Source organism: Musa acuminata, chromosome BXJ1-6 (assembly GCF_036884655.1).
Source record: "Musa acuminata AAA Group cultivar baxijiao chromosome BXJ1-6, Cavendish_Baxijiao_AAA, whole genome shotgun sequence".
NCBI lineage: Eukaryota > Viridiplantae > Streptophyta > Magnoliopsida > Zingiberales > Musaceae > Musa > Musa acuminata.
This window is the reverse complement of record NC_088332.1, coordinates 45,479,800-45,507,260: the sequence shown is the minus strand read 5'-3', so window position 1 is coordinate 45,507,260 and position 27,461 is coordinate 45,479,800. Positions and strand designations below refer to the sequence as shown.

Genomic DNA, 27,461 nt, shown 5'->3' with positions numbered 1-27,461 from the left:
GCTATGACACGCAGCGTGATACGCTACCGCCAAGCGTTCGCTTTGTGATTGCAGCTATAGGAGAAGAATAGATGAGAACCGCCTGCTAAAAGCAGAATGATGATGATGAATTTTGTAAGGTTTAAGTAAATCATGTAGTTTTTTTTCTATAAATTTACATTAATATACAACTTTTTTTTGGGGGAAAAAATACTATTTTGTTTTTTAAATAATAATATAAACTATAGAAGGGAAGAAATAAAAGAAAGCGATGGAAACTAAAGATGAGAATAGATAAATATTATAAATGTTTATTACTGGAATAAAAATTAATGCATATTAAAAAAAGAAAAAAAGGCAACCGTTAACATAAGTAGTTAATGAGTCTTTTTATTTCTTTTACAGCAACGTCGCTGTCGAATTCAAATATATCTTGGTGGAAGAGGGTAACATTTGGGAAGTCTTGGAAGCCTCGAGGTCTTCTCAAAATAGGAACGCGAAAGATCGAATGTTGAGGTTCCGAAATTTCTTCTGCCGATCGAAGCTCGCCGCCACCCTTATCTGGATCTCCGTTTCCGTCCTTGTCTACCTCGCGTTTCGAATCTCCCTGGAGAGCTCCGATCCCTCCCGGGCGCTCGTCACATCCTCCGATTCCGGTAATTTTCAACCATAATTTTCCCTAATTTTTTCAATATAAAATCTTTCATCAGTGGAGATAGTTTGTGCGACGGATTAATGAACCGAACGAATGGGTTCGTGGACATATTCCTGATGGATCGGGAAATCCCTTTTTGTTTTCTCTTTCGATTTGGTTACTTGGACAGACGGATCATTGTATCGCGATTAAATAATTTTATGTTTTTGGATCAGAGTCTAGGATGTCGATCTTGGAGCGGCGGAAGATTTTGTATGATAAGATGGCTAAGGACTTGGATGAGCACGGCGCAGCATTCTTGAAGCACGGAGAGACTTCACAGTCACTGTCGATTTCAGATCTATTCGAGCAGAAAAATGATTCTGTTACTCCGGTGCTGAAGGTGGATTAGTCTTTGTTGACGCTTTACTTTGTTTGTTCTTGAGGATTTTATTTTTCACTATTGGCTTTGATTGTTGTATAATTATTTTTGTTCAAATAGATGGCGGACCCTCCTGTTCGGGCAACGGTGCTTCACTTGAACAGTGAACACTCAATACCAATTTCGTATGTGATACTCACATTATCTGAAGTCTGTTTGTGGAGAATCCTTTACAGTTAAATGAGCTGTCTGTTAGTTTTCAGATACTTGAGAGGGTTTTAACACTATCTTATTGATTGGGGAGTTATCCGGAAAAGGAAAAGTCTTATCGACTTTAAATGCATGATATTAGTGATTTGTTATGGAGACCTAAGTTACATATCTGCATTATATCTGCTTTAGCGAGATCTTAGTATCCTAATTTTTTTACTTAACTCAAATTCAATGCTGTAGCTCTGGTTTCTGCATTATATCTGATTTAATTATTAAATGATGTAGCTCTGACTTCTCAGTCACACCACAATTGTCAGCAAATCACAATAAAATGCGAAATATTGTCATTATTTAACTCATTTTGAATCTTTATTTTTTAAGAAGGGATTTTGACAGCTGGAATTCGATTCAATAAACATTTAAAAAAAGGAAAAAAATAACTTGTTGTGACCAGCAAGAATAACTTTTGAAATACACTCTGACTTGCTTGTGCAAATAAGAAAGAATTATGAATCTATCTTATATGTTCTCTAGTTAATTATTCATTTGCTTTTGTTGAAATTTGGAGATACTTCTTTACAGGATTGTGTAGTGTTAAAATGATTGGTTCAAATAGAGAAGTGTTTGAAGTATTGTCTAGGCATTAATGACTCTGTAGGTGAAGAGGAATGTTTTATAATATAGTTATGGGCATTGATACTTCATGGATCCATATCCTTGTCCCTTTAAGAGATAGAATATCTGAAGAAGCAGTGTAGTATAGAAGCCAAATATGAGATGAATTCCCAGTTGGTGATGTTATTGGGTCCCTATCCATTCTATTGTTAGGTTGCATCTGGATAAGGGTCTTGCAACAAGAGGACGGGCCTGAGTCAAGCCTTGGGTTTGAGGACAAGTATATACCAGAACTTCTAAAAAAGACATAACTTGAAATGTAAGATCCAATTTTTAATTAACATTTGATAGGACAAAATACTATATATAAAAAGTGCTTGGTCATCCTTTTTGGCGTACTTAGATGGTTATCTCAGTTTGCACTAAGTATACTCAACACTCATAACTTAGAGGACATGGTAAGATTTCCTGCAGTATGAGGTTCATAAACAAAATGAGTTACTTTAGTCACAATATTCTACACATAAAAATAATTTTCGTTTTCAGTCTCTTCTAGCAGTTTGTTTGAATGTTAGATGTCTTTAGCATCCTCAGAAACGTTGTTTTTTATTGTTTCAGTTTCGGCTTTCCTGGAGTATATAGGCTCACAGAGTTTTGTTTCACAGAACTCTGTTTTGTTTCAGTTTCAGTTTCACAGAGTTTTGTTGCAGAGAGTGTGTGTATATAGCCTCCATTAAATTTTCATCAAAAAAATTCTTTGCTTTATTCATTTTACTGATCGTGGCAGGGAAGCAGTTAGAGAGATATTTCTTCCCTATTTTAACGGAGGTAATGCACTGTATACCACTTTTGCACTTTGCAGCCCTTGTGACTCCTACAAATGATATATGTAAACTAAGAAGAAACTTCAAATTTTAATTTCATGTCTGTAAATGTTCTTCATTAGTATGACACTTCAATTGGTGTCATCTTCCTTGCAAAAAAACATCAGCTGAACCTGCAAATTGTTTTATTCGAGTTCAATTGTCTTTCTCAAGACTAATTATTTAATTTATGAATTCTTCACATTTTCTGGTATCATATAGCTGACATTATTATTTTTCACTATATTCAGTTATCTGGTTTCAAAATGTGAGCATATACCACTCGAGCATGTTTCACGCATCCCATCATATCACACCTGTAACTGCAACCGATGATGAGGTATGTGGAATTTTTTTATTATTACTATTGTGCTTATTTGGCATTTCTTCTTGTATTGATGTGGTCTGTCTTATTTCTTGAGATTGAAGATGAGGCAAACACTGTAAGAGGTGTTGCAGAAGTTCTGTGCCCTCTGAAAATTGTCTTGGATAGAGTCGTGTTGACATCGACAGGTGTGCTACTGGGATGCTGGCAGGTTCACCTGATACTTCTTTTTCTGTGGCTTTCATCTTATTAGACTTGCTCTCATTCATTATATTTTCATTTGCTGTCAGATCAACTGTAAATAACTTACTCCAGATAGCCACCTATATCTGCTGCAAAATGCAAAAAACAAGTATCTAGTGCTACCCCTTTGATGTAGCCATGATTTATATTAAAATTTAATGAAACTTGTTTGCATTTGATATAATCTTGCACTAGTCCATTTTGGTTTCCATTTTGTGACTCAATCTAGTAGTTATTCTTGTTTTTATCATAAGAATTAGATTTTGTTAGGTTGAGTTATTGTTTTTAGTTTAAGCTCGTCACTCAGAACTGACTACAGGTTGTCAGTTCTCTCTGGGATTTAATGGTAGCATTGATAGTAATCATAAATTACTTAAATTTGTCTAATTGAACTCAAAGCCTTTTGCGGTCAGTACTACAGTGGCTAATTTGTCCAAGTGAATGGCACTGTGAAGGGAGCATAAGGATGATGACAGATAAAAAGCTTGATTCTATGGTGTACGAAGCTAAAATTTCAGTTGAATTTCATTAGGATTGAACACAAACAAGCTTCAGCATGGTGTTGACTGCAAAATTTCAGTTGAATTTCATTAGGATTGAACACAAACAAGCTTCAGCATGGTGTTGACTCCATTGAAGAGCATTATGCAATTCTTTCCATCATTAAGATACAGCACAGTAATGCTTCTTAATTCACCACTATAAATGGAGAACAATCCATAATTCCATATAATTTGGAGATAGCTTTGTGATATTTTCATCCTGCTTGTGTATGTTTTCAAGAAAGAAGCAAAGAATTAATTGAAGTGTGGGTACCACGGGGTTTTGAATTACCACTTCAGAAACAAGGTGCACTTGAGGGAAGGAAATTTGGTACAGTATGTTCCTTGTCCACAAGGAATAAACAGCGTGAGACAAATCTATTTTGCACTTAAACCATCATGGTCAAGTGACTTTGAAGGACTAAGTTGGGCTTTTTTAGTTCTGTCATCTGAGCAATAAAAGAAAAAGGGTGTACCCAGGAGCACATATACTTCCGCCGCTGTGAGGTTTGGGGAGGGTCAATGTGTGCGGCCTTATTTGTAAATATAGAGAGGTTGTTTCGGCATTAGAACATAAATTATTAGACAACACAACTTGACTTCAGACCCATCCACATAATTGAATGGATTTTGGACTCATCATCATCATGGTTAAGGCATGAATGGCCAAGCTAGAGGAATAACACATGACCTTAAAACAAAGTTCCATGTGTAGGTTGGCTATGGGTTCAGTTTCAGTATCCCGTGTGGGGCTCTCTCTTGCCATGTCGCTCTCTAGAATAACTTGGACATGTTCATTTACAAGTATAAGAACTTGTAGGAAAGTTGACCTAGGTTGGTCATGGTTTGATTAGTGAACCAATCCTATTTTTAATGGCTGACTAAATTAAGGTTTCTTGGTTAAAAATAATGGACAATCCAGCAGTACTATTTTTCATTGGAGCTGCCACGAAGTGTGACAGAAAAGAACTAGAGACGTCCCTAATCGATACAAGAAAAGAATAATACCATAAGGACAACCATCTGTGTTAAAATGGAAAACATTTCAGCAAATTTGATGAAGTTGTCATCTCTAATGACAAATTTAAGTGGTCTCTAGAGTTCAAATAAGGTTCCAATTGATATTCAAAAACCTATAGTACAGCTTTGTCTAGTAATTTTCCCATCAAAATTTGAATTTTTATGATTTTTGGAGTTATATTTCAGAGAACCTTTATGGGATGACTCCATAACTCTTATAAAGATATGTTGGCAGTCTTCTTGTGTTATTATTGAAATGATTAACAAAGTTGCCTATTTCCTTTTTTCTCTTTCCTCTTTTCCTGTATTTAGCTTCCTCTCTTTTCTTTCTTTTCTTCTCTCTAAAAGGTTACTATTATCCCTGGAAGCGAGACAATACCTGATAGCAGGTGGCATATCTTATTGATCAAATTCTGAATCTAGTGAATTTCTGCCCTCTAATTTGACCAGATAGGACCTGATTTCTATCCTATTTAATACATTTCATAAAAGCCTCATTGTACTTAATTTGTGATTCCACTGCATTACTTATATGGTTTTTTCCCTTCATAAAGATTTCAACTTTCTGTGTATTTTATTTAAGAATTGCTTCCCATATTGCTGATTGGATCATTGATTGAGATGTTTACACCATCTTATTCTATCGTGGTTGGAATGCCACTCTAAAAGTTGTGTTTTGTTAACCTTTTCGTTCCCTTTTTCCTTATCATTGTGGTTTCTTGAGTCTCAACCAAGTGCTCTTCCAACTATCATATCTGTTTATTCTCTTGAATGACCAGGTGACCTCTGGTACTGATCCCGCTGTTATTCGGGCTAAACTGAGAGACGCCCTTCCACGTGCACCTAAAAAGCAACTGGTAAGAGAAGCTGGTTATTTTACTTCCAATGATCTATTTCTCCATTGATGTGCCTATGTGATGCAGCATTGCATAGAATAGGAGCCTGATCAAATGGATTTCTTTTGAAATGTAGAATATAATGTACACAAAGTATCCTCGTGTAAACTGTCATGTGCACCATGATTGTTATCATTGTTATTGTTATAGTTATCATCATTATCTAGCAAAATTGCACACACACACACACACACAGATCTTACTGCAAAAACCTGATCTTACTGCCGCTACTCTTAGTTTAAGTAAAAACCTGATAATAAGCTTGGTTTATATTGGTACCTTTATAGGGTTACCTTCTGATAAGCCCTGTTCTGGATTGGACCCGGTGAAATCACCAAATCCACATCCCATTTTCTAGTCAGATTGGTAAATATCAGTTAATATTGGCCAGTCTGATTGGGTTTTTATATCTTATTTGAGATCATTTAGGTTTTTCATATTTTTGTATATTTCTTTAACTAAAACAAAATAATGTTAACCATTTGAAAAGTGATTAAATTAGGTATTTTGGGTGGATGTTAACCACTGAGATACAAAGGATCTTAATAGTTGCAGAGATATATGCTATAATGGTAAAAATGCTATTTTCGGAATTTGTAAAGTATATGAAAGCTCTTATTATTATTGTTGTTGTTGATCTGTTGCATTGAGACATGCCATTCTTCTGAAATTCTCTTTCTTTTGGACAGTATGATTCTGTTCTACTTCATACTTCATTTGCAAGACTTCTTGGACGTCCTAAAATCTTATTGGAGGTAACATAACAAATTGATTTTGAAATTGTATTTAGCTTGACTGATGGCTTTTGTTGGATCTTATGGATGCTTGTTGTTGTTGTCGTCATTCTCCACAACCTTCTAATTCCAGTTTAATGTGAGCATATCCTTGTATGATAGCTGAAGTTGATATCTGGTTGGTGCTACAACAAGAAACCAAAGATTGGTCATGAACTACAGGATTGGACTAAAATTAGAAAATAAGAAAACATCCCTAATGTTGTGATGTCATTGCTACAAGTTATATTTATGTAAATGCTCCAGCCTGATGACTCACTGTGCTATCCTTTTCCTGTAGAAGCTGGAAACACCTTCTAATCAACTCCAGTTGTTTCATGAGCTTGTTTCGCAGCTTAACAAGAAGCTTCAAGGTTTTGAGGTAGTATCTTGCATATATCTGGACAATTACTTTAATGAGCTGAATTTGTAGTCTGCTACTTACATCAGCTGGTTGTCCTTTTTATGTCTTGATATCATTGGCCACTGAGTTATCCTATTCTGATCATTATGTGTCTCCTATCTAGTGAATCACATCCTTTGCCCTTTGCATGTTTGTGCTGATTAACTTTATCCTTTCAGGCGACCATGTCTGAGCTCTGGTTTGTGGAAGAATATGATGTGCTGGCACTGGCATTGAATGGAAGAATGAAGACAAGGAGATTTCCTCTTAGTTGCACAGGAAATTAAGCCTATTGAAGGAGGTAACATGAATTTCATATATGTGATGATATTGAGCTATGATGATCTTCTAGATATACTGTTTGTTGAAGAACATGGATGAAACAACATGCTGCCAATGTAGAAGGGAAAACCAAGACCAGGTGATGAGTGTATAATATTCACTGGAGTTATAGTGTATCAATAGTAACAATTTGACTCAACTTTTGGCTAGTAGAATCTCGAATCAATAATTTGGCTGGTAGATTTTGACTCTACTCAGAGTAACACAACAAATATCCACATGATTTTATACAACAGATCACGAAATCAAGAGCGAGCAAGACTTTTACCAAGGATATCAACAAGTTAATTGGAAGGAAGTAGACAAAGCAAGAGAAGACCTTGGATATAGTGATGAATAAGATGGCAATTGATCTTAATTTGTTGAGTTTGCTTGTTATATATGGGTGGTGATTTTGTTCATCATTATATCTAGTGGGGAACTCTCTAGTTTTTGTCTGCATTTTCTACTGATGAATTTGCTGATATCCCTCTTCCTTAATCTGTTATGTCGACTCAAATTGATATCTGCTATTCTATCTTCAGTTAACGGGATGATAATGATTAATATTGTGCAAATTGTTGGAAATAATATTTTGTTCTGTAGGATTATATGATAATGCATTGTATTCAGACACTGTATATAACTCTATATGTCTTAAGACTTCTTGAATTACTACCTTGGCTAAAATTACTCACATATTTTATTTCCATTCCCAAAAATGCTGGAGACGGTAAAAGTCAGTCTATTGAATGATGAATACACATGGAATGGAGGGAAGTGATGAAGATCTTTTGCGATGACCCAAGCCAAGTCAAGCAGTGGGTAAGCAAGTCTATTGCATTATCGTTGGGCCATTCCTTTGGTCTAACTTTACATGTTTGGCCACATATATTAACAGTACATCTAACACTTTCCCTGTAACTCCTTTTTCTTTTATATTGAACAACGTACTATCCTGCTTTACCGTCTGCCTCTACGTGTAGGCTTTCATTAGATATGAATAGATGGATCCGGAAATAGACTTATTTTTCGTACTCGTAATTTTTATAGGAATATTTTACCTTAAAAAATTTTATTGGTGAATTTATTGATTTTTAATACCTCTTTTTCATCACTCTTGTAAAATTACTCATTGCCACCACCGTGCCTTGGATCATCGATGTATTATCGCTACTATGGTGTATGGAGCTGAGTGGTGGTAGAGGAATATTTTTGTTAAAATAATAAAAATAAAATTTTTTATCTTGGTTTTGACTATGGATCAGTTAATTCCTTATCATTTACCCATGTTTAAAATAACTTATACATTTTAAAAATTATAGCATATAAAACTCTTTGAGTTAATAGATGTTAAAATATACTTATATAATATATGTTAATCCATAATAAATTATTAATATAATGATATATATAATTTAAATAAAAAAATCTATTTTAGCTCTTGTGATTTTGGTTATGGATCACTTAATCCATTATGGTTTTGCTCATGTCTAAAATAATCTCTATATGTTAAAAAAACATAGCATATAAGCTCCTCTTGTCAACTTTGAGTTAACAAATGTTAAAGTCTATTTACGTGGCATGTTGACTTATAATAAATTATTAATATAATAACATATAAAATTTAAATTAAAAAATTAAGATTACCATCAATGATTGGAGGAAGCATCATCGTGGAAGCAACCACCAACAGCAACACCAAGCTGTTGTTGCCTAGTAGGGTATCGTATGTACGCAATCTCTCCCGCTTTGACAATAAGCTTAGGAGCTTTCGATCCTACCTCAAATAGATGTGCATCGACTAGTCCAACACTAGGCATGCAATGGTCTCTTAGTCCCTCTTCCTCTTCTTAGACATCTACGTCCCCACCACCTCTCACTTCGTCCTCTCCAGTGCCCCCACCCATCACACTTACAACGTGGTGGTCCAACTCTCCCTCACCTCCACCTTCGACCTCTACCTCTTCGCCTTCATCAATTGTTATGGCCTCCGTCGCTTCCCCTTCCTCGATAAGATATATTTTTTTATAAAAATTTAAATTACATATGTCATTATATTAATGATTTATTATGAGTTAGTATGCCACATAAACAGACTCTAACGTATATCAACTTAAACTTGACGGGAGGGGCTTATATGCTATGTTTTTAAAAATATAAAGGTTATTTTAGATATAAACAAAATCATAAAAGCTAAAATGAATCCTTTTTTAAAATTTAAATTATACATATCATTATATTAATAATTTATTATGAGTCGGCATACCATATTAGGTAGACTCTAACGTTTGTTAATTCAGACTTGACGGGAGAGACTTATATACTATATTTTTAAAAATATAGGAATTATTTTAGATACGAGTATATCTTAAGGATTTAAGTGATCTATGACCAAAGCCATAAGGGTTAAAATGAACCTTAATCCAAGAATAAATAATTGGGTGATTAATGTGCCATGAATGCCTAAACAGACTATCACAAACCTAGAAAACATCATTAAAGATTTTATATAACAAAAGATCAATAAAACTAGAGGTTTGCCTTTGGGTTTTTTAGGATACTATTACAAAATAAAAAACGAGGGAGGGTAGCTTGATTATCCAATCTGTCCCTTAATCTCATATTAGAAGAATGCAAGACTAAGATTGGCTTACAAGAGTTCGACGAGTATATGACTATCAACTTTAGATTAAGCATTTTGACTTATGGTTTAGGTCAAATGACCTTGATAGGTCAGTTAACTCATCAAGCTCGGATCTTAACAACTAACTTAAGCGTCAAAAGGATTAGACCGGGAAACATCCCTAAACCTTAGTCTTTATGCATGTGGCACCTCGAGAGCTCGATGTTTTTACCTTAAACAATTCTATGCATAATGGTATGGACCATATTGGACTGATCAAAATATTAACGATATTTTCCCTCATCATTTTAGAACTAGAAGAAGGGCTCAATGTTATATGAACGCTCACGAATGCTTATGAGGCCTTATCCCTGACCCACATTACTTTCACTCGAGTGGGTAATGACCATTCTTTACGTATATGGATGCATCCACCTTAGTACAAACGTCGACATGATATTGGTATCTATTCAATGACTCAGGCCTCTCACCCCTAGGGGCAATCTTGAGCCACCTGCTCGTCCTTGATAAGGTGTTCTTGAAGCTCACCCAACAGGTGCAAATGCTAACGGGCATAATATATGTCGTCATTCCACTTTTTACCCCAATTAGCACAAAAGGCGACACCATCAGCTCAATCACGATCACCAACTTAGCCACCACTAGTGTCAACACCTATCAAGGTTCCCCCACTCGATGTGGTGCCGAGATCATAGAAGCACCTGAGACCCGTCAAATCATCAATCGAGGGGGCACTTCGTTCCTTAATCGTGAAATTTAGTGGATCACACAATCACTCTAACCTAAATGAATCCAAGACTTAATTGGTGAATTTGATAGAGAATTCCCTACGAATTCAATTACAATATATAGATCATATAGATCGAAGTTTGAAGGAGATACAACAAGAGTTTCAATAAACTAAAGGTGAAGTATTGGTTGACCCCACCTCAGGTCATCGTCATTCACCCAGAAAATCCAGGAAGAATCGATTCTAGCAAATTTTTGCCTCCCATTGTTGGAGGCATTCGATGACAAACCCGATGGAGCACATCGAAGCTTTTGGTGCTTAAATATCATTATATGACACTTCGAATGTCCTGATATGATATACCTTCCTGACCATGTTAAGATGCTCAGTGTGAGAATGGTATGCCCACCTATAGTCGCTTTCTATTGGTTCTTTTGACCAGCTTATGAGAGAGTTTGAACTTCACTTACTTGAGACTAGTGGTAGTAATTCTTCTCAAACTTGGCAAGGGGAGAAGAAAATGCTTGTAGAATTCGTCACTTAGTTCACTAATGAAATTTGAGATGTAGTGGATTCTCATCCATTGCTCATAATACAGACCTTTATGATGGAGTTTAAGCCCTCTCATTTTTTCTAGTTGTTGGTGGAAATGTCACTGACGATAGTATTAGAGGTACTTTAGAAGGTTAATCAATATATTGCTATCGAAATAATAGATTTTAGTAAGTGTGAGGAGTTATGAAAGAGGTTGAAATAGGAGCGACTGTCATCTAACTCGACCTCGAGGTCACCAAAACGAAGAAGGAATGAATGACTCGCCTAAGAAGAAACTCATCATGGTGGGAAACACAAGATGAAATATGCCCGAAGTGTTTGTGTTGAGAAAACTGGACTTTTGTAAGAAGAAATACATCACAGTGGGAGGCATAAGATAAAATGTGTCCAAGGCGCATGTGTTGGAAAAATAGACCATCGTAAGAATAAACCTACCATGTTTGGAGGCATAAGATAAGATGTGTATGAAGAGTAAATGTCAAGGAAACTTGACCCACGTAAGGAGATATGCCACAGTGGAGGCATAAAGTAAAATGTGTCCAAGGTTCATGAGTAAAAAAAGCCTAACCCACATGAGGAGATCCGTCATGGTAGAAACACAAAACAAAATATATTTAAGGTATACGAGTCAAGAAAACCTAACCCATATAAGGAGATCTGTCACAATAGAGGCATAAATCAAAATATGTTCGAGGCGTACTCACGAGTCAAAAAAACTCATCTCATGTAAAGCGATCCACCATGATGGAGGCACAAAATAGAATATATCAAAAGCACATGAGTCAAGAAAACTTGACCCGTGTAGGAAGATCTGTCATGGCATAGGTACAAAATAAAATGCGCTCAAGATGCACAAGTCAAAAAAACTTGACCCACATAAGGAGATCCACCATAGTAGAGGCACAAAACAAAATGTGCCTCAAGTGCATGAGTTGAGAAATTCTGACCCACGTAAAGAGATCCATCATGATAAAGGCAAAAAGCAAAATGTACCCAAAGTGCAAAAGTCGAGAAAACCCGACCCACGTAAGGAGATCCACTATGGCAGATGTATAAGCAAAATATGCTCGAGGTGATAAGATGGGAAAACCCGACCGGTATAAGGAGATTTGCCATGGAGAAGGTATAAATAAAAAAATGTCTGATGTGCATGAGTCAAGAAAAGTCAACCTATATAAGGAAATCCGTCATGATGGAGGCACAGAGTAAAATGTACCTGAGACATATGAATCAAAAAACTCAACCCACATAAAGAGATCCACAACTACGGAGGCACAAAGCAAAATGTGCCCAAGGCACGTAATTACAAAAAAACCCAACCTGTATTAGGAGATCTACCATAGTGGAGAAACAATGTCAAATGTGTCTAAGGCATATGAGTAAAAAAAACACAACCCCATGTTAAGAGAAATCCACTATGACGGAGGCACAAGACAAAATATGTCCGAGGCACATGAGTCAAGAAAACTTAATTCATGTTAAGAGAAATCTACCATGGTGGAGGCACAAGACAAAATGTGTCTAAGACGTATAAGTCAGAAAAACCCGACCCATGTAAGAAGATTTGTCATGATGGAGGCACAAAGCAAAATATGCTTGAGGTACATGAGTTGGAATATGTGACTGACATAAGGAGACATGTCACGACGGAGTCACAAAGTAAAATGTGTCTAATGTGCGTAAGTCAGAAAAACCTGACCTGCGTAAGAAGATCCACTATGGTAGAGACATAAAGCAAAATGTGCCCGAGAGATGTGAGTCGGGAAAACCCGACCTACGTACCATGACAGAGGCATAAAGTAAAATATGCCCGAGGTGTGTGAGTCATCAAAACTCAACCCGACAAAGGCTCAAAACAAAATGTCTAAGGTGTTTGAGTTGAGAAAACTCGACCTACATAAGGAGATCTACCACGGTGGAAGCATAAAGCAAAACGTGCTCAAGGCACATCAGTTAGGAAAATCCGACCCACGTAAGGAGATTTGCCACGATGGAGGCACAAAGTAAAATATGTTTAAGGTGCATAAGTTAGAAAAACCCGACCTATATGAGGAGATCTCAAATGTTATCATATCGGATGAACTAAATGCTACACTTCGAGACCCTCTCACAAGAGCCTGAAGCACACCTTCGGGGGGTACAAATGATAGAAAGTATATTATTGATTAATCATCCTCCGATATGTAATCGTCATATGGAGTCCAAGTCACCTTCCATCCATCTACTCATGTAGATAAGAGTCCAAAGAATATTCCACGAAGTATTCTCCCCCTTCACGAAATATTTCATAGAATATTCAATCCCTTTACAACTATGTATAAAAAATACATCCTTAACATAATGAGAAGGGGGCTTATCTTTTTCGACCACTTGAGTCTATACTAAGAGATTAGGGATTACTAACTTGAGCGTTAAAGGGATCGGGTCAGGAAACATCACCCGACCTTGGTCTTCGTGTATGTGGCATCTCGGGAACTCTGTGTTTCCATCTCGGACAATCCTACGTATATAGGTTTAGACCATGTCGAGTTGACTAAGATGTCAACGATATTTTCTCTTATCATTTTCGATGGAAGATATAGGAAAAAAATGTTCTAAAGACATATGTGTTAAGAAAATCTGACATGCGTGAGGAGATCCACTATGGTGGAGGCACAAATTAAAATGTGCTTAAGATGCATTAGTCAAGAAAACTCAACTCGCGTAAGGAAATATGTCATGACGAAGGCACAAAGCAAAATGTGCCCGAGGTGTTCAAGTCAAGATAACCTGACTCACATAAGGAGATCCGCCATGATGGAAGCATAGGCAAAAATATGCCCGAGGTGCATAAATCGAAAAAACTTAACCCACATAATCTCGAAGCCATGATGGAGGCACAAAACAAAATGTGCCCGAGGCATTCGAGTTAAGATAACTCGACTTGTGTAAGGAGATCTGCCATGATAGAAGCATGGGCAAAATGTTCCCGAGGTGTGTAAGACGAAAAAACTCAACCCGCATAAAGAGATCCCGAAGCATGCTTTCGAGTTGGGAGACAAATGATAGGGAATACATTGTCAGTTTAATCATCATTCGATATATAACCATCACAGAGTCCGGGTCATCTTTCATTCGTCTACCTGCGTTAATAAGAGTCCAAAAAATATTTCATGGAGTATTTCCCCCCCTCCCCGGATGAAATATTCCATAAACTATTTTGTCCCCTACAACTAAGTATGAAAATATATTTTTAACGTAATGAGAAGGGGATTTATATTTTTCAACCACTTGTTTCCGTATTCGAAAACTTGAGATTACTAATTTAAGTGTCAAAAAGATCAAGTTAAGAAATCTCTCTCGATCTTAGTCTTCGTATAGGTGACACATCGAGAGCTCATATATTGGGAGCTTGGTGTTTCCACCTTGAAGGCACATTGAACAACCTTATATATATGGGTTCGGACTATATTGGATTGACTAAGACGTCAACGATATTTTTTCTCATCAACATAATATGATCAAATTTAATTTCTTTATACTAAAATTATTTTTTATTGATTAGAAGGTTAGAAATTACTTCTTATTTAATGGTATCAAGACTTCTCCCAGTTCAATTACTTATAAAGCAATATCATATACGATGAATCACGTCTATAGGTACTTTGGGCGAGATATCAAATATTCTTATTTTTAAATTAAATGGATTAAATTAGGAAAGGATGAATTAAGCTGAATGGATGTTGTCCGTGTGCAGATCGCAAACCAACTATGAATCTGCGACTCCAACATATGAGGCACATGCAACTAAAGAATGATTGTTGTTCATCAACAAGTTGGAGGTAAAAAGTGATGATCTCAACTTAATTAAGATTTTAAAAAATAAAGAACCAACTCCTTGGAATATCAAAAATTGCATACGCAATATCAATGTCTTACTTTCTAGATTTTAATATGTAAAACTATACCATACCCCTAGAAAGAGAAACTTCGCAGCACATTCTCTAGTTGTGCATGTCAAGATGCTGAGAGTTGATAAGGTTTGATAGTCTTATGGGTGATCTTTTCTTTTCTAGTGTTTTAAGGTTGAAGGACTAGATTCTGTTGTATTTATCAATTTGATTTAATTGATTTTTATTTTTAGATAAAATACCCTTTTTATTATATTATGTATATTTTTCTTCTTCTTTTTTTATCCTGGCAAGTCTTCTATCCTTGGCTGCGTGGTTATAACCGTCGGATCAACTAACCTATTACCGTTGGAGAGAGAAGGTTGGGGGAGCGGGGCAGGCCTACCGAACGGACGGTGGGGACCGCCTCATCAGACACGGCGGCCCCACCCTCTCCCTAGGCAAAGTATCCTACCGCGCCCCCGACACATACTCTCCTCACATAGCTACAGACGCCTTGGAGGAGCAGATAGCACGAACAAGGACGGTCACCTTTGGAAAAAAACTGTTGGGTACGCACAGTCCTGTCACGTTAGCGTCAGAGCAGCCCAATGAAACGACACCATCTCAGCACCCAACCCTCCGCGCTTCTCCTTTTTCTCTTTCTTTTTCTGCTTCTCCTTTGGTCGAGTAAAAACCTGCCACTATCAATTGAAATCGGCAACAAGTAACGAATGTATACAGGAGAGTTAGCTGCGTAGATCTTGAGAAAGAAAGTAAAGTAGGCTCGGTATAATGAGTCGTTCTATCGGGAAGGAATGGCTTGATAAACACCCGACAAGCATCTTATTAGTGCATCTACCGTTTTTAGTTTCTTTTTGGTGGTTCAGTCAACAGCAGCTGGTTTTTCCCCCATCATTATGTGCACTTATATCGAAAGAGAGGTTGATGTTTAACTGGACAATACATGACAGGTTATCGAAGGATATGGGTCTTGGAAATTTTGATCTTTGGTTGGTGTATCCCTAGACGTTATTTATGATGCTTATAATGTATATTTCTAGATGGATCTGGTGGTGTGCCGGAAGAAGAGGAACAGGGAGTCTATGGATCCCATAGCATGGGAGTTAATGGAGACCAAATTGTTAGCATAAAGGGTCGAATAAAACAAGCTTTTTTTATTTCACATGCTCATGGTTAGAACTGCAAGTGAGAACAGCCATGACGGCGAGCTGAGACGGAAGCAATAAACAAAATATAGCAGTAATTAATCGAGTAGGAACTGCATGAAGGACATGAATGCTTTTCATAGTGGTCGGTTGGTTGTCTATAGACGAAGCAACTCGAGCCAGACCTCAAAGAGAAAATGTACATTAAAAGATAGCCAGTGTTATCTTTAGTCCTACGAGAGCTTGGATAGATCACACTGCGTGAAACATGTGTAAGTAAGTCGATCTTTCCCTGGGTTGTATATCTCAGCTCACGGACGGAAGAGGCTCCTTATAATCTCGGCCTGCGCGCTGTCCATGTCCATGGTCGCCATCATCTCCGAGAGGCGGTCGCTAAGGTCGTCGACCTCCCGGTGCAGGCTCTTGATGTAGTTGCATGTCTCTTTCAGTAGCTTCGCAGATGAAGCCTGCATATATATAACGCATGCATGCAGGTCTCAACTTACATATATACTACACGAGTTGGAAGTTTGAGATCTATATATAGCACGGAGTGACCAGCTTCAGTGGGCTTACTCTGCTCGTGCCTCGCCGGCGGGCCTCCGGGAGAAGAGATTGGAGCTTGGAGAGGAGTTCAGCGATCTCCTCCTCTGAGATCCTGGACCTTCTGCTGGACATCTTGCGGCTCTATCTAGCTCTTGCAGAAGTGGAAGGGAGGGAGTTTGTTTGTGTGTGAGAGAGCCAAGAGTGGAGTGTGGGAGAGATTTATAGAAGACGGAAGAGAGAAGGGGAAAGGAAGAGGCCAAGAGACACTCTAGTGTGAGAAAGAGGCGAAGAGTCTCGTCGAAAGCAAGATAGGTTGAAGAAACATCAAGAAGGTGTGGAGACCCACATGTCCCTCTGCAATTGCTGAGGTCCATAGCCAATGGCCTCTTCGTACTCATCTTGCTTTCCCACCACCTCTTGCTCACGCACGTCAGCCGGTTGGCAATTAACCATCAACCACCTTCTTCTAACTCCGATAAGGTAAAGGTCTCAACCCCTGTATCAATTAACAACACTAACCTCGAAAGATTCCCTGTCTTTACAGCCGTCTTGTGCACTGTACTGTTGTCATTCGGTCCGGAGAGTAAATAGTCATCTCAGTCAAGCATTTTTATTTACTTTGAGATTAATCAATCAACAAGCTGGAGTTGGGCATATTCCATGTTTCACCTTGTCGTAAACCCTGAGAACGAAACATGGTTCGGTCGAACGTTGACTGCCAACCAGCATGACCAGGAAAATTTAATGGATAGATCGGGCTCAAGAGAGTCGAGCCGGCAACAATACCTAAACATGGTTGGCTGGCGCAGCCCCGACGTAGACAGCGGCGCCACATGGCAGAGCCCCCTCTGGAGGACAGATACGGACACCTGGAGTACACCCATGTGACGGGGTATGGCGCCGGAGGAGTAATGGGCCATCGGCCCATTAAGGCCGTCATGTGACGCGCGTTTCAAGGCGTGGCAGAGTACCCTACTGTTCAGATCTGTCCTAGTCCGGTATTCTTGGGTGAGGTTAGGAGCGAAAGGATCGGTGACCAACATTTTGCAACCATGAGCCTATGGGATCAAAGAGCACCCCCCCCCTTCGGCTGTGGTCCTACGAAATTAAGTAGGTGTCAGGGAAGGGAACAAGCCCATTTGAAGTGTCTTACCATGTCATGAGCTCCACCTGTAGGCGCCCACATGGGCTTCCCTGCCCCACGTACATAGAAAGACCGATTCAAAGAATAGACGTGGTCGTCCTCCCTCTGAGCCCTGAGGTCCGCAACACTCGCATGTGACGTTTAGCCGAGGGGAGAGTGTTGTGCAATTGTATCCTATAGACGACATGGGTTGTTTACCACATACGATCGTGATGCCAACATGAGCTTTAATGCCCATACCATGCAATGCACACTCGCCTTTTACCTTTTTATGTACGCAGGAGGTGGAGATATTGAGTCGAAATAATTAAAGCTCGGATATGTTGTTCATTTTATCCCTTTAGTTCTACGTTTAATATCATTATACAGATTGTTTATATGCCATTATATAGATTGATCGTTTGGGGGCTTTTTTAGAGGAAAAAAAGATGGAATGTGCTGTACAAATGGAAAGCTACAAGCGGCAAGAGGGAGCATGACAGGTAAGATGGAGAGACTTTTGGTGTAGAGAAGGATGGATAGATGAAGCAGGGAGAACCAAACACATGCCTCCTTGAGCTGTGATTGCAGGGGACGAGGTCTGGTCGCATGTATGGCCTGCTCCCTCCCTGTTGACACCCACATGTGGTCATGTCTCGCTGATGGATGTGTTAATTGTTTACTGCATCCATGCTTACAGTACAGCAGATGATGATGGTATGTGTGTGCGTAAGAGAGAGAGAGAGAGAGAGAGAGAGAGAGTGCGTGTGTGTGTGTGTGTGTGTGTGTGAGTGTGTTTATAATTTCTGAGATACGTGGAAAAGGTTGCATGTGGATCAATTCTTTTTCTTCTTTATTTGTGGATCAGTTATAGTTGACAGATCTTTTAGTGGTTCCTATGCCAACCTTCAGCCTTATGTTTCCTATTATCTAGAAACATGTCATGCTCGAATGATGAACATATATGAACATATATTTTGGCTAATTAGCTACAGATTTATGTCCTCATCTACAAATAGGATACCTGCAATTACCTCAAGCACCTGCTGCAATAAATTGTAACCATCAGCCCATGAATCGGCCTCAGATGCATTTACAGTTGTTGTAATGCTTTTTTGACATGCATGATGAGAAAAAAGTGAAGAACTTGATTTTAACGGTAGATGTTGATGGAAAGTGTCGTTAATCCTATATCAACTTTTTTGATATTATTTATTTATTGTATCTTTAAATTTTTTTTTTCCTTTATTCTCCTCTCTCCGCCAACAAATACAATATCTGTACTACTTGGCTTTCGTTGATAGTGGCGATAATTTAGCATCACAAAGAGTTGAGGACCTTTAAGGCGATGGTTACTGATGTGTACCATTACAGCCTTCGACGACATGATCGTCTTCATATTATGTGAGTTTAATGTATTAAGTTCCAATCATAGCCTAGGAATCTGATATTGTAGTATTCGGTGGGCAGACCTTTTCAACCATAAAGGAATTCCGGGGACACGCATCCGTGTCTATAGGCAGGAAATAAGCTCACCGAGAACTCATGTGGTAGCTACTAAATAAGAACTGGTCTCACATTGATCACAACAAAGGTTGGTGTCAGTACCAGACATCAATGCATGATACTAGTTTTACGCTCAATGTCCTCAAAACCTGTGATTGTGAAATGCATGAATATTGACACAAGTGGATAACAATAACATACCAAATGCATTTTTCTGATAATGAGCAATTGGCTTTTCACCAAATATCGAGAAATTTTGTGAAGGGTTTATCGGATGGCGGAAATTTTTGGATCGATTTCAGAATGATTTGACTAATGGCCTCGCATTTCACGAGAAATCCATACCAAATGAGCACTTCCGACCTAACATGAGACAGTGCAAAGTAGGTGGAGACAACGTAACCTCAAGGTTGATCATAGTCTTCCCTGTCGACAGGTGCCTCAGCAGCGCCAGGTATGTTGACATCAATGATTCAGAAATTGATTTCTCATGTTTAACAACAATCCATTTTTGCGTGGATGAATAGGATCATGCAGAGAGTCACAGCTAAGCTCCATGAAAGATTGCTCAGGAAGCTCCAAACCGTGTAATGTTAGGGTTGGGATCATGATGCAGAAGCCACAGTCCTGTCAAGTGCATTTGACCCCACTGAATTCTGGCAGTGGAGATAGATAGATATACGTGGCATACTGTTACGAAATCTTTCCATATGGACCACCGTGGGATCTGGTGGTCCTCTTCCTCCTGAGAGCTGTTAGAAAAATGCCCTATCAAAGTCGGGATTTGCACCACAGATGTGCATTAGCATCTGTTCTCTCAGTATAGATGGTCTCACTGTTCTTGCAATTTCCATCACCGGTGCCTTCTTAGACTCCTGTTCATGCATGTCTCGCTGGATTAGCATATATACTTGAGTTATCACGGGAGATGAATCATTTGATACTGATACCTTTTTGCCATGAACACGTATATAAACAATGTATCATTCTCCCTAAAAGATGTAGATGAGCACGTCACTGTCATATCGTCTAAAAGGTTAAGCCGACGGATACGACAGGATCTAGTCATTTATGTTTGTCCAACTTTGTCTACGTGTTAATGAGTGGTCGGGACCCGATACACGTGGATATAAGACCTAAATCTAACTACCATGTTCATAGTTGTCGGTATAGGCTGTCAAGGGTGGTAAGATCTACGACAGTGGACAGGGATGCCGGATAATTTGGGGACCGAGGGACTTGCAAGATCATCTTCTCCATCTGCACGAATCAGTATCCATACGACATAGAAACCCACAGGGTGTCGGTCGCTGTACGTACTTCGTCGTGACGGCATGCACGTAGTAGCATGGACGACCCATGCGGGGAGGGACCAAGTCGGCAGCCGGAGGGGGCGACCGTCGTCTTCGGATCAAGCTAGGATTTATCGACATGGGGAAGCTCTCGACAGCGGTGTTAACGTGCCACTGTCCTCCTCTTGCTAGGATTCTATCTCCTGTTTCCTTGCATCAAGGACGGTGCAATGCCATCGGAGGCTCCACCGGCTGCAGTAACTCTTTTGCTCTGGCCACATTCTTTTTGATCTCGGTGGTATTGGGTGTTCACTAGTTATGTGTAGATATCAGCGAGTTGGTTTGCCGATTTCTTAAAGAGTGAAGAGGAAGAGAGTTACGTGCATGGAGACACTGCGTTTTGTTCTCGGGCCACACATCGTTGTATTAGGAAAAAAAAAAACAGATAAATGCGTTCTATTGTTTATCCCACACGGTATAATTTTCTTAAAATTACATATAAAAAGTAAGAAAGCATAAGTTTCAACTCAGACGCTTAAACATTTAAATCATCGGTCAAACCTAATCTATGTAATTCAACCCTTTTAATCATTAATGATATGGAAATATACCCTTTCGATCCATTTCTTTACACATGAATATTTTCAATATGACACATCTCTCTATATTTATTAATAAAATTTATAGAAAAATATTTAGTAGTGAAGAAAATATAGTATTGAGATGTCAACAAAACACTTATCATGTCTTGAAATGATTCCCATGTTTGACATAAACACTAGAAAGTTCCCATCCTGTTTGTTGATTCTCAATCTTGCTTATAGTTTTTGAAAAAGACAATTGTTGTCTATATTTCAAGGAACGAGGTAATTGATCATATACTTAGAAAATCTCGTGTTTTCGCTAGGTTTCTAAAACTTCCATGATTTTGGCTTTTGTAAGGTAATCACCAATGACGTTCTCGGGCTTTATATACATTGTGAAAGAGCTTCACCAACAATGATGATCTCAAGCTAAATTAGTTGTGGATCATATTTTGTCTTATGGAAGAAAGCTATCAAACTAGGATCTCGATATAACCAAATTGATGATTATTATGACTTATATCTTGGCTTATGGTGGAGGGTCATCGACTTGTAAATCATCGGATTTACATTGCTGATCGTTGGACCTATATATGATTTGTGAAAAAGATACCGATGTTGTAAAGCTTTATTGATGAGCTAAAAATAAATGGCAAAAGCCGCGTTTAATTCCGACAACATGTTATTGACTCGAGACAATGCATATCTAAGCTCTCCTATCCTAAATGCTCAAAGTCAACGTGTGCGTCACGTCACCAACATGAAGGACATGAGATCCCAACGGCACCTTCCAATTCCCAGACTCATCCGCCACACTCAAATCCCTACAAGCATCAACTTGGAACGCCACATTCTTCGACTCGTTGGGCTCCAAGAATACCTTCTCGAACGCCACCAACTGCTTCCTCGGCGCCTTATGAACGGCAGGAGGGGTGTTGAACAGGAGCACAATGTGGCTCCCAGCCATGCCACCGGAGTTCTGCACCTTTAAGTGGACATCAAACTGCAAGCCCGAGCAGTGAGCACTCCCGGCGAGGTCCAGGGAGTTGCATCCCTCGGAGTAGCATGGATGCCCTTCTTCGAGGGTGATTGACAACTTCTCGGGAGCTTGGACTAGGTTGTGATCGAACCGTGTGTAGCTCAGCCCGTAGCCGAATTCGTAAGTGGGGTTGCCGGTGTAGAAACGGTACGTGCGGCCGGGGTAATTGGAAGCTGGATCTGGCCTCATGCGCATATCCGTCATCGGAACTTGTTCGACGTATTCTTGATCGTACCAAGTAAAAGGTGTCCTACCACCTGTGCATGAGAAGGTTTCAGTGGCCATGCATGCATGACAAGGGTCAAGGTTTTGGAAGAGCAAGTAAGCTTGCTGGGTTTTACTTACTCGGGTTGTACCGTCCAAAGATGATATCAGCTAGGGCAGCACCGCCCGCCTCACCAGGGTAACCCGCCCAGAGGATGCTTGAGATGTTCACGTTAACTTTGTCTTGTTTGATCTGGAAAGGACCTCCCGACATGATCACGAGGATCACCGGCCCCTTGGCCACCTTCGCTACCTCGGTAATGAGCGTCCCCTGTTCGCCTGGGTATAGCAGGCTCTCCCGGTCCAAGCCCTCTGCCTCCACAGACAAGTCACCGCCGACGACGATGACTGTGGCGTCTGCCCGCGCTGCTGCGATCTTGGCCCCATCCAGGTGGAGGTCATCCGGGCTACAATGGATGGTGGCGCAGCCTGGCTCGTATATAGTGGTGACGACAGCTGATAGCCCCTGGAGAGGGCTCGTGTAATTGCATGGGACACCTGTTATGTACGACGTTAACGAATCCTTCAACATATATGGCAAGAATCACACATCGAAGTTCCTACGCACCTTCGTAATTTCCGATCATGGTCCTGGTGGCATTAGCGTTTGGGCCGATGACAGCCACTGACTTGATGGCAGAGGCGTTGAGGGGAAGAGCATCATCGAAGTTCTTGAGGAGAACAATGCCTTGACGAGCTGCGTCACGAGCGAGCTCCTGGTTCTCCGGCGTGCACACGTCCTGCGGGCCGAGTTTGCCGTAGGGGGCGAGATTCCTAGGATCTCCATCGAAGAAGCCGAGACGCATCAAGACCACGAAGCTGTTGGTTATTGCGTTGTCCACTTGGGCCTCCGTCACCTTGCCGCCCTGGACGGCCGCCAACGTGTGGCTTGGCAAGAAAGATCCGCAGTCGAGGTCAAGCCCTGCGACATGTTATTGGTAAACCACAAAATCTTATATTGATGGGCTCATAAAATTAGTCCCCATTAGCCTCGGAGGAAGACGTACCGGCTTTAATGGTTATAGCTGCAGCGTCCTCAGGTGTTTTAGTGTACTTCTGATTATTGTAGATCACAGACACTGAATCGCAATCAGAAACAATGTAACTGCAGGTGCAATTAATGATCCATGGTAAGAAGCTTTAGATAGCTATTATCCATTGCTACGGTAGAACATTGCAATCTAGGTTTGCACCTAATTGTTCTGTCACATGGATAAGGCTGATGATTATGGATGCACTAGGATGGTACGATGAACAAATCCAGACATTTTATATATGGGCGTATTAATTGAAGAACCGAAGAAAATTCGCATAATTTGATTTGTGTATGTCTATTCTTATGGTAATGACTATATTTATGGCAAATGTTATCAGGAGAGAAGGAATGAGAGTGACCCATTGAGTTTCCAGTCTCCTCTGATGACTCCCGCGAGGAGGCCTCCGTCAGCACAAGAGGGAACTCCATTCACCTGGTTGTAGGAGCACATGGCACAGGCCACTCCATTCGACACACAGCTCTTGAACGGTGGTTGGAATGTGTCTGCCATGTCCTGCTCTGTAACCTGGTTGAACGATCAAAGAAGGGGTGGAAGGCATCAGTAAGATCACTTAAAAATCCATGTGAATCTAGCCTTTCTGGACTGCAATTGCATGCATGTTGTGTATCGGATGAACTTTTACCACAGCATTGAAGGTGTAACGCTGAACTCCTTTCCAGTTGTCGATATCGTAAGCAGTGTAATGCTTGCAGCAAGCGGCGACCTTGAGCTTCACAGGATCATCAACATTGTCTTGCAGGCCCTGCACAAATCCAACAGCGTACTTGCCTCCAAGCAAAGGATCCTCGCCAGGCGTCTCCTGTCCTCTCCCCCACCGTGGGTCGCGGAAAACGTTGATGTTTGGACTCCAGAAGGTGAGTCCTGCGTGACCCACGTTGTGCATCGCCCTCGCTTCAGTCGACACCGTCTGTAAGCAGCCACAGAGACGGGGTTGATTCATTCAAAAGCTATCGATCTAAGTAGTGTTTGATCTTTTGCCTTTGTCTATGATGGTTTGAGTATCTAAAGTAAGAACTACACTCGTCTCCAGGCCCAACAACCGACACCAACCAACGAAGTAAGAGAATGGAATACAGGTCCGAAGTAGAACAACGTAGCAGAGTCGAAAGCTCACCTTCCCGATGGTCCGAAACAGAGACACGTTGAAGGAGGCAGCGGTGAGGATGACCTGAGGAAAACTAGTAGCTCCCGGGACCAGGTCCGAGAATCTGGACCCACCGCCGACGAAGGAGACACCGTGCAGCGCCTCAGACCACCAGTTGTAGCTCGGGATCCCGAGCCGGACCACCGCGGCCGTCACGTGGCCCAGGAACCCGATCTTCTCCTCCAGCGTGAGCCGCTGCACCAAGTCCCGCGCTCTGGCATCCACGGTCCATGACGTGTTGCAGAACCCGAACGCCGACAAGCCGGGGTTGGTCACCAGGTCGCAGGCAAAGTTCGGGTTGTCCGCCGCAACTCTATTGAAGCAGAAGAAACAGAAAGCGAGCAGCAAAAGAAGAAGAGGAATGCGGGATTTCGACACCTTCCCCATCTTCCTCGTGGCCTCTATTCTGCGTAGGAGGAGAGAGAGTGGTGAGTGATGAGGGCTTCTAATTGCACACCTTGTTAAAGATGAGTGCCTTTATAGACAAAGAATGCATTCTGGTGAGGGATAACGTAATGTTTGGAGATATATATGGCTTCTAATTGGCAAATGAGCCGGACATGATTTCCTAGAGAGAGATTTATTATTGGACAAAACTGCCGAGATCTCGTAATCCACATAAATTGTATCCCTTTGGACATATGGCTTCTAATCGGCAAATGAGTCGGACATATGATTTGCTAGAAAGAAATTAATTATTGGATATGACTGCCGAGATCTCGTGATCCACATAAATGGTAAAGAATCGGAGAGACTTCTCTCTGTCATGCTTGTTTTCATGTTTAAGAAGACTAAATGAATCGGATAAGATTTCATATTTGCTATTTATGACACCAAAATGAAAAACATTCTTTGGCTACAGGAGATCATGTCGCACGTTCGTATCAATTAATGTCTGTGATTTCGGCTTTCTCATGCAAACTTCATCGCACGGAACACAAAAGTAAAGATATGATGACCATATATATTTCGGCTTGTGGAGCGAATAAACTAAAGTATTTTTAGCACCAAGAATAACTATAAACTTGATTTCTATTTGCTGATAACTTGTGAAAAGTATGTAAAGCCTAAAATATTTATCTCTAAACAAAACCTGATCGTTGCAAATATTTTTGTTAATGTGCGATTGTATACGTATAGTGTAATTATGGTCTTCTATGAGGTTATTCAATCCGAACAATAGCAGTTGTCGATTGAGAAATTTGATGGTGCTAAATAAAATGTACATGCTGAACTCGTTGTCAATTCATTTTGTCTATTACATGATCACCATCTTGACTCTACGATGCAATTGAATTTGGACAAGAAGAGCCTCCAATTCCACACGTGGATGAAACTTATCATGAAATATTCCGACTTCATGGTGTGGCCTACTCTAAATATGAAACATCTCGATTCTATGATATGATCGAATTTGAGCATGAAATATCAATTCCTACAACATGCTTATTGCCTCCCAATGCTGAGCATTAGAATGGAATGGGATCAACATGACAAAACCTAAGGACCATCTTATCATCATAACCATCATCGATGTCAAGTATGGAATCTCTAATCCCACATATCAACGTACCATCGTTCATGTCAAACATGGAATCAAATCAGAGCGTACAGTGACGTATTCCATTCGTAAACATAATTCTGATGGGAATAGGAAATTAAATGGACTTGTATACTTTCTATCAGGTATCTATGTATATCGTTTTTTCTATCGTGATCGATTAACCAAGTTGTTCCAAGAGCTAATCATCCATCATAAAGGTACATTATAATATTGCACAACTAACTAAACTTGATCATTGGATGTCTACAGTTGTTGTTAGAAAGAGATAATCATTCAGGAAACTGCATCTACTCAAATTTGAAAAAGAATGTAAGCTTATACATTATAAACATACTTGATAAAATTAAAATAAAATAAAAATAAATCAAGACAAAAATTGTATATCTTTTAATATTATTCAGAATACCTTTATCTAATCTAAAAGTGTAGCGTCGTCCAATCCGAAGAAAGCAACAATATCGATCTATAAGGAGAAATAGACTTGGCTTCTCCTTTGACCACTATAACCGATGGAATAAAGACCAAAGGAAGATGAGAGAATGTTATCGTCTCTAAGAGGTTCTGTATATTTATAGACAAGAACAAAGGGTGTCTGATAAATTATTAGAAGAATCAATTCTATCAACGTCATCTCCTAAGAAATTCCATCATGATTTGACTTTCTTTATATAAGTCGATAACTATAATCTTAATCCATTCATTTTTATAATATATCTTACTTAATTAAATATAACCATATAATTCAATATTCTCTCACTTTACCCACTAATTAGTAAGACATAAAAGAATTCAAAATTAGAACAAATAAAATAAAAGGTTATTTAAAATTAATTTTACTTAATTAGATTCTAAAACTAAAAAAATATTTTATATGCATGTATGAATTTTATAAAATAGGCTAATAAGTCTAATAAATATAATAATATAACATTAAGTCTGATTACCAATAGGAGTCATAGTGATTATATATCATCAATGTCGTATAATTTTATATGTACTACAATACTATTAGCTCTTCCTATTACAATATAAAACAATACATGTAATTTATCTTGTCAAGATAATCCTATAATCAAATTCAATCATAATATGTATATACATAAATGTGAATAAGTTAATAAAAGAAAAAAATTAAATTATGTAAATAAAATATTTATTATAA

At 39.3% G+C, this 27,461-nt stretch overlaps 2 protein-coding genes across 4 annotated transcripts; one reads left to right on the top strand and one right to left on the bottom strand.

Moving 5' to 3' along the window:
* Window positions 1-419: 419 nt before the first annotated feature.
* Window positions 420-8,175, top strand: LOC103990053 (uncharacterized). 3 transcript variants are annotated; one of them, XM_018826810.2, is made up of 11 exons: window positions 420-635; window positions 850-1,016; window positions 1,116-1,180; window positions 2,611-2,651; window positions 2,938-3,026; window positions 3,109-3,222; window positions 5,596-5,673; window positions 6,402-6,467; window positions 6,787-6,867; window positions 7,068-7,189; window positions 7,950-8,175. In XM_018826810.2, the coding sequence occupies exons 1-10, from the start codon at window positions 488-490 to the stop codon at window positions 7,173-7,175; spliced, it is 957 nt and encodes a 318-aa protein (XP_018682355.2). In that variant the 5' UTR covers window positions 420-487; the 3' UTR covers window positions 7,176-7,189; window positions 7,950-8,175. The 3 variants fall into 3 exon arrangements, with proteins under 3 accessions (XP_018682355.2, XP_018682354.2, XP_009407355.2); XM_018826809.2 differs by having other exon boundaries at window positions 7,940-8,175; XM_009409080.3 differs by having other exon boundaries at window positions 7,068-8,175.
* Window positions 8,176-21,951: 13,776 nt separating this feature from the next.
* LOC135677896 (beta-xylosidase/alpha-L-arabinofuranosidase 2-like) lies at window positions 21,952-26,471 on the bottom strand. Its single transcript, XM_065190308.1, has 8 exons — window positions 26,462-26,471; window positions 24,706-25,046; window positions 24,214-24,498; window positions 23,929-24,095; window positions 23,541-23,638; window positions 23,102-23,455; window positions 22,615-23,031; window positions 21,952-22,526 (listed from the first exon to the last, which is right to left on the bottom strand). Exons 3-8 carry the CDS (start codon window positions 24,472-24,474, stop codon window positions 21,952-21,954), a joined length of 1,872 nt encoding a protein of 623 aa, XP_065046380.1. The 5' UTR covers window positions 24,475-24,498; window positions 24,706-25,046; window positions 26,462-26,471.
* Window positions 26,472-27,461: the final 990 nt, after the last annotated feature.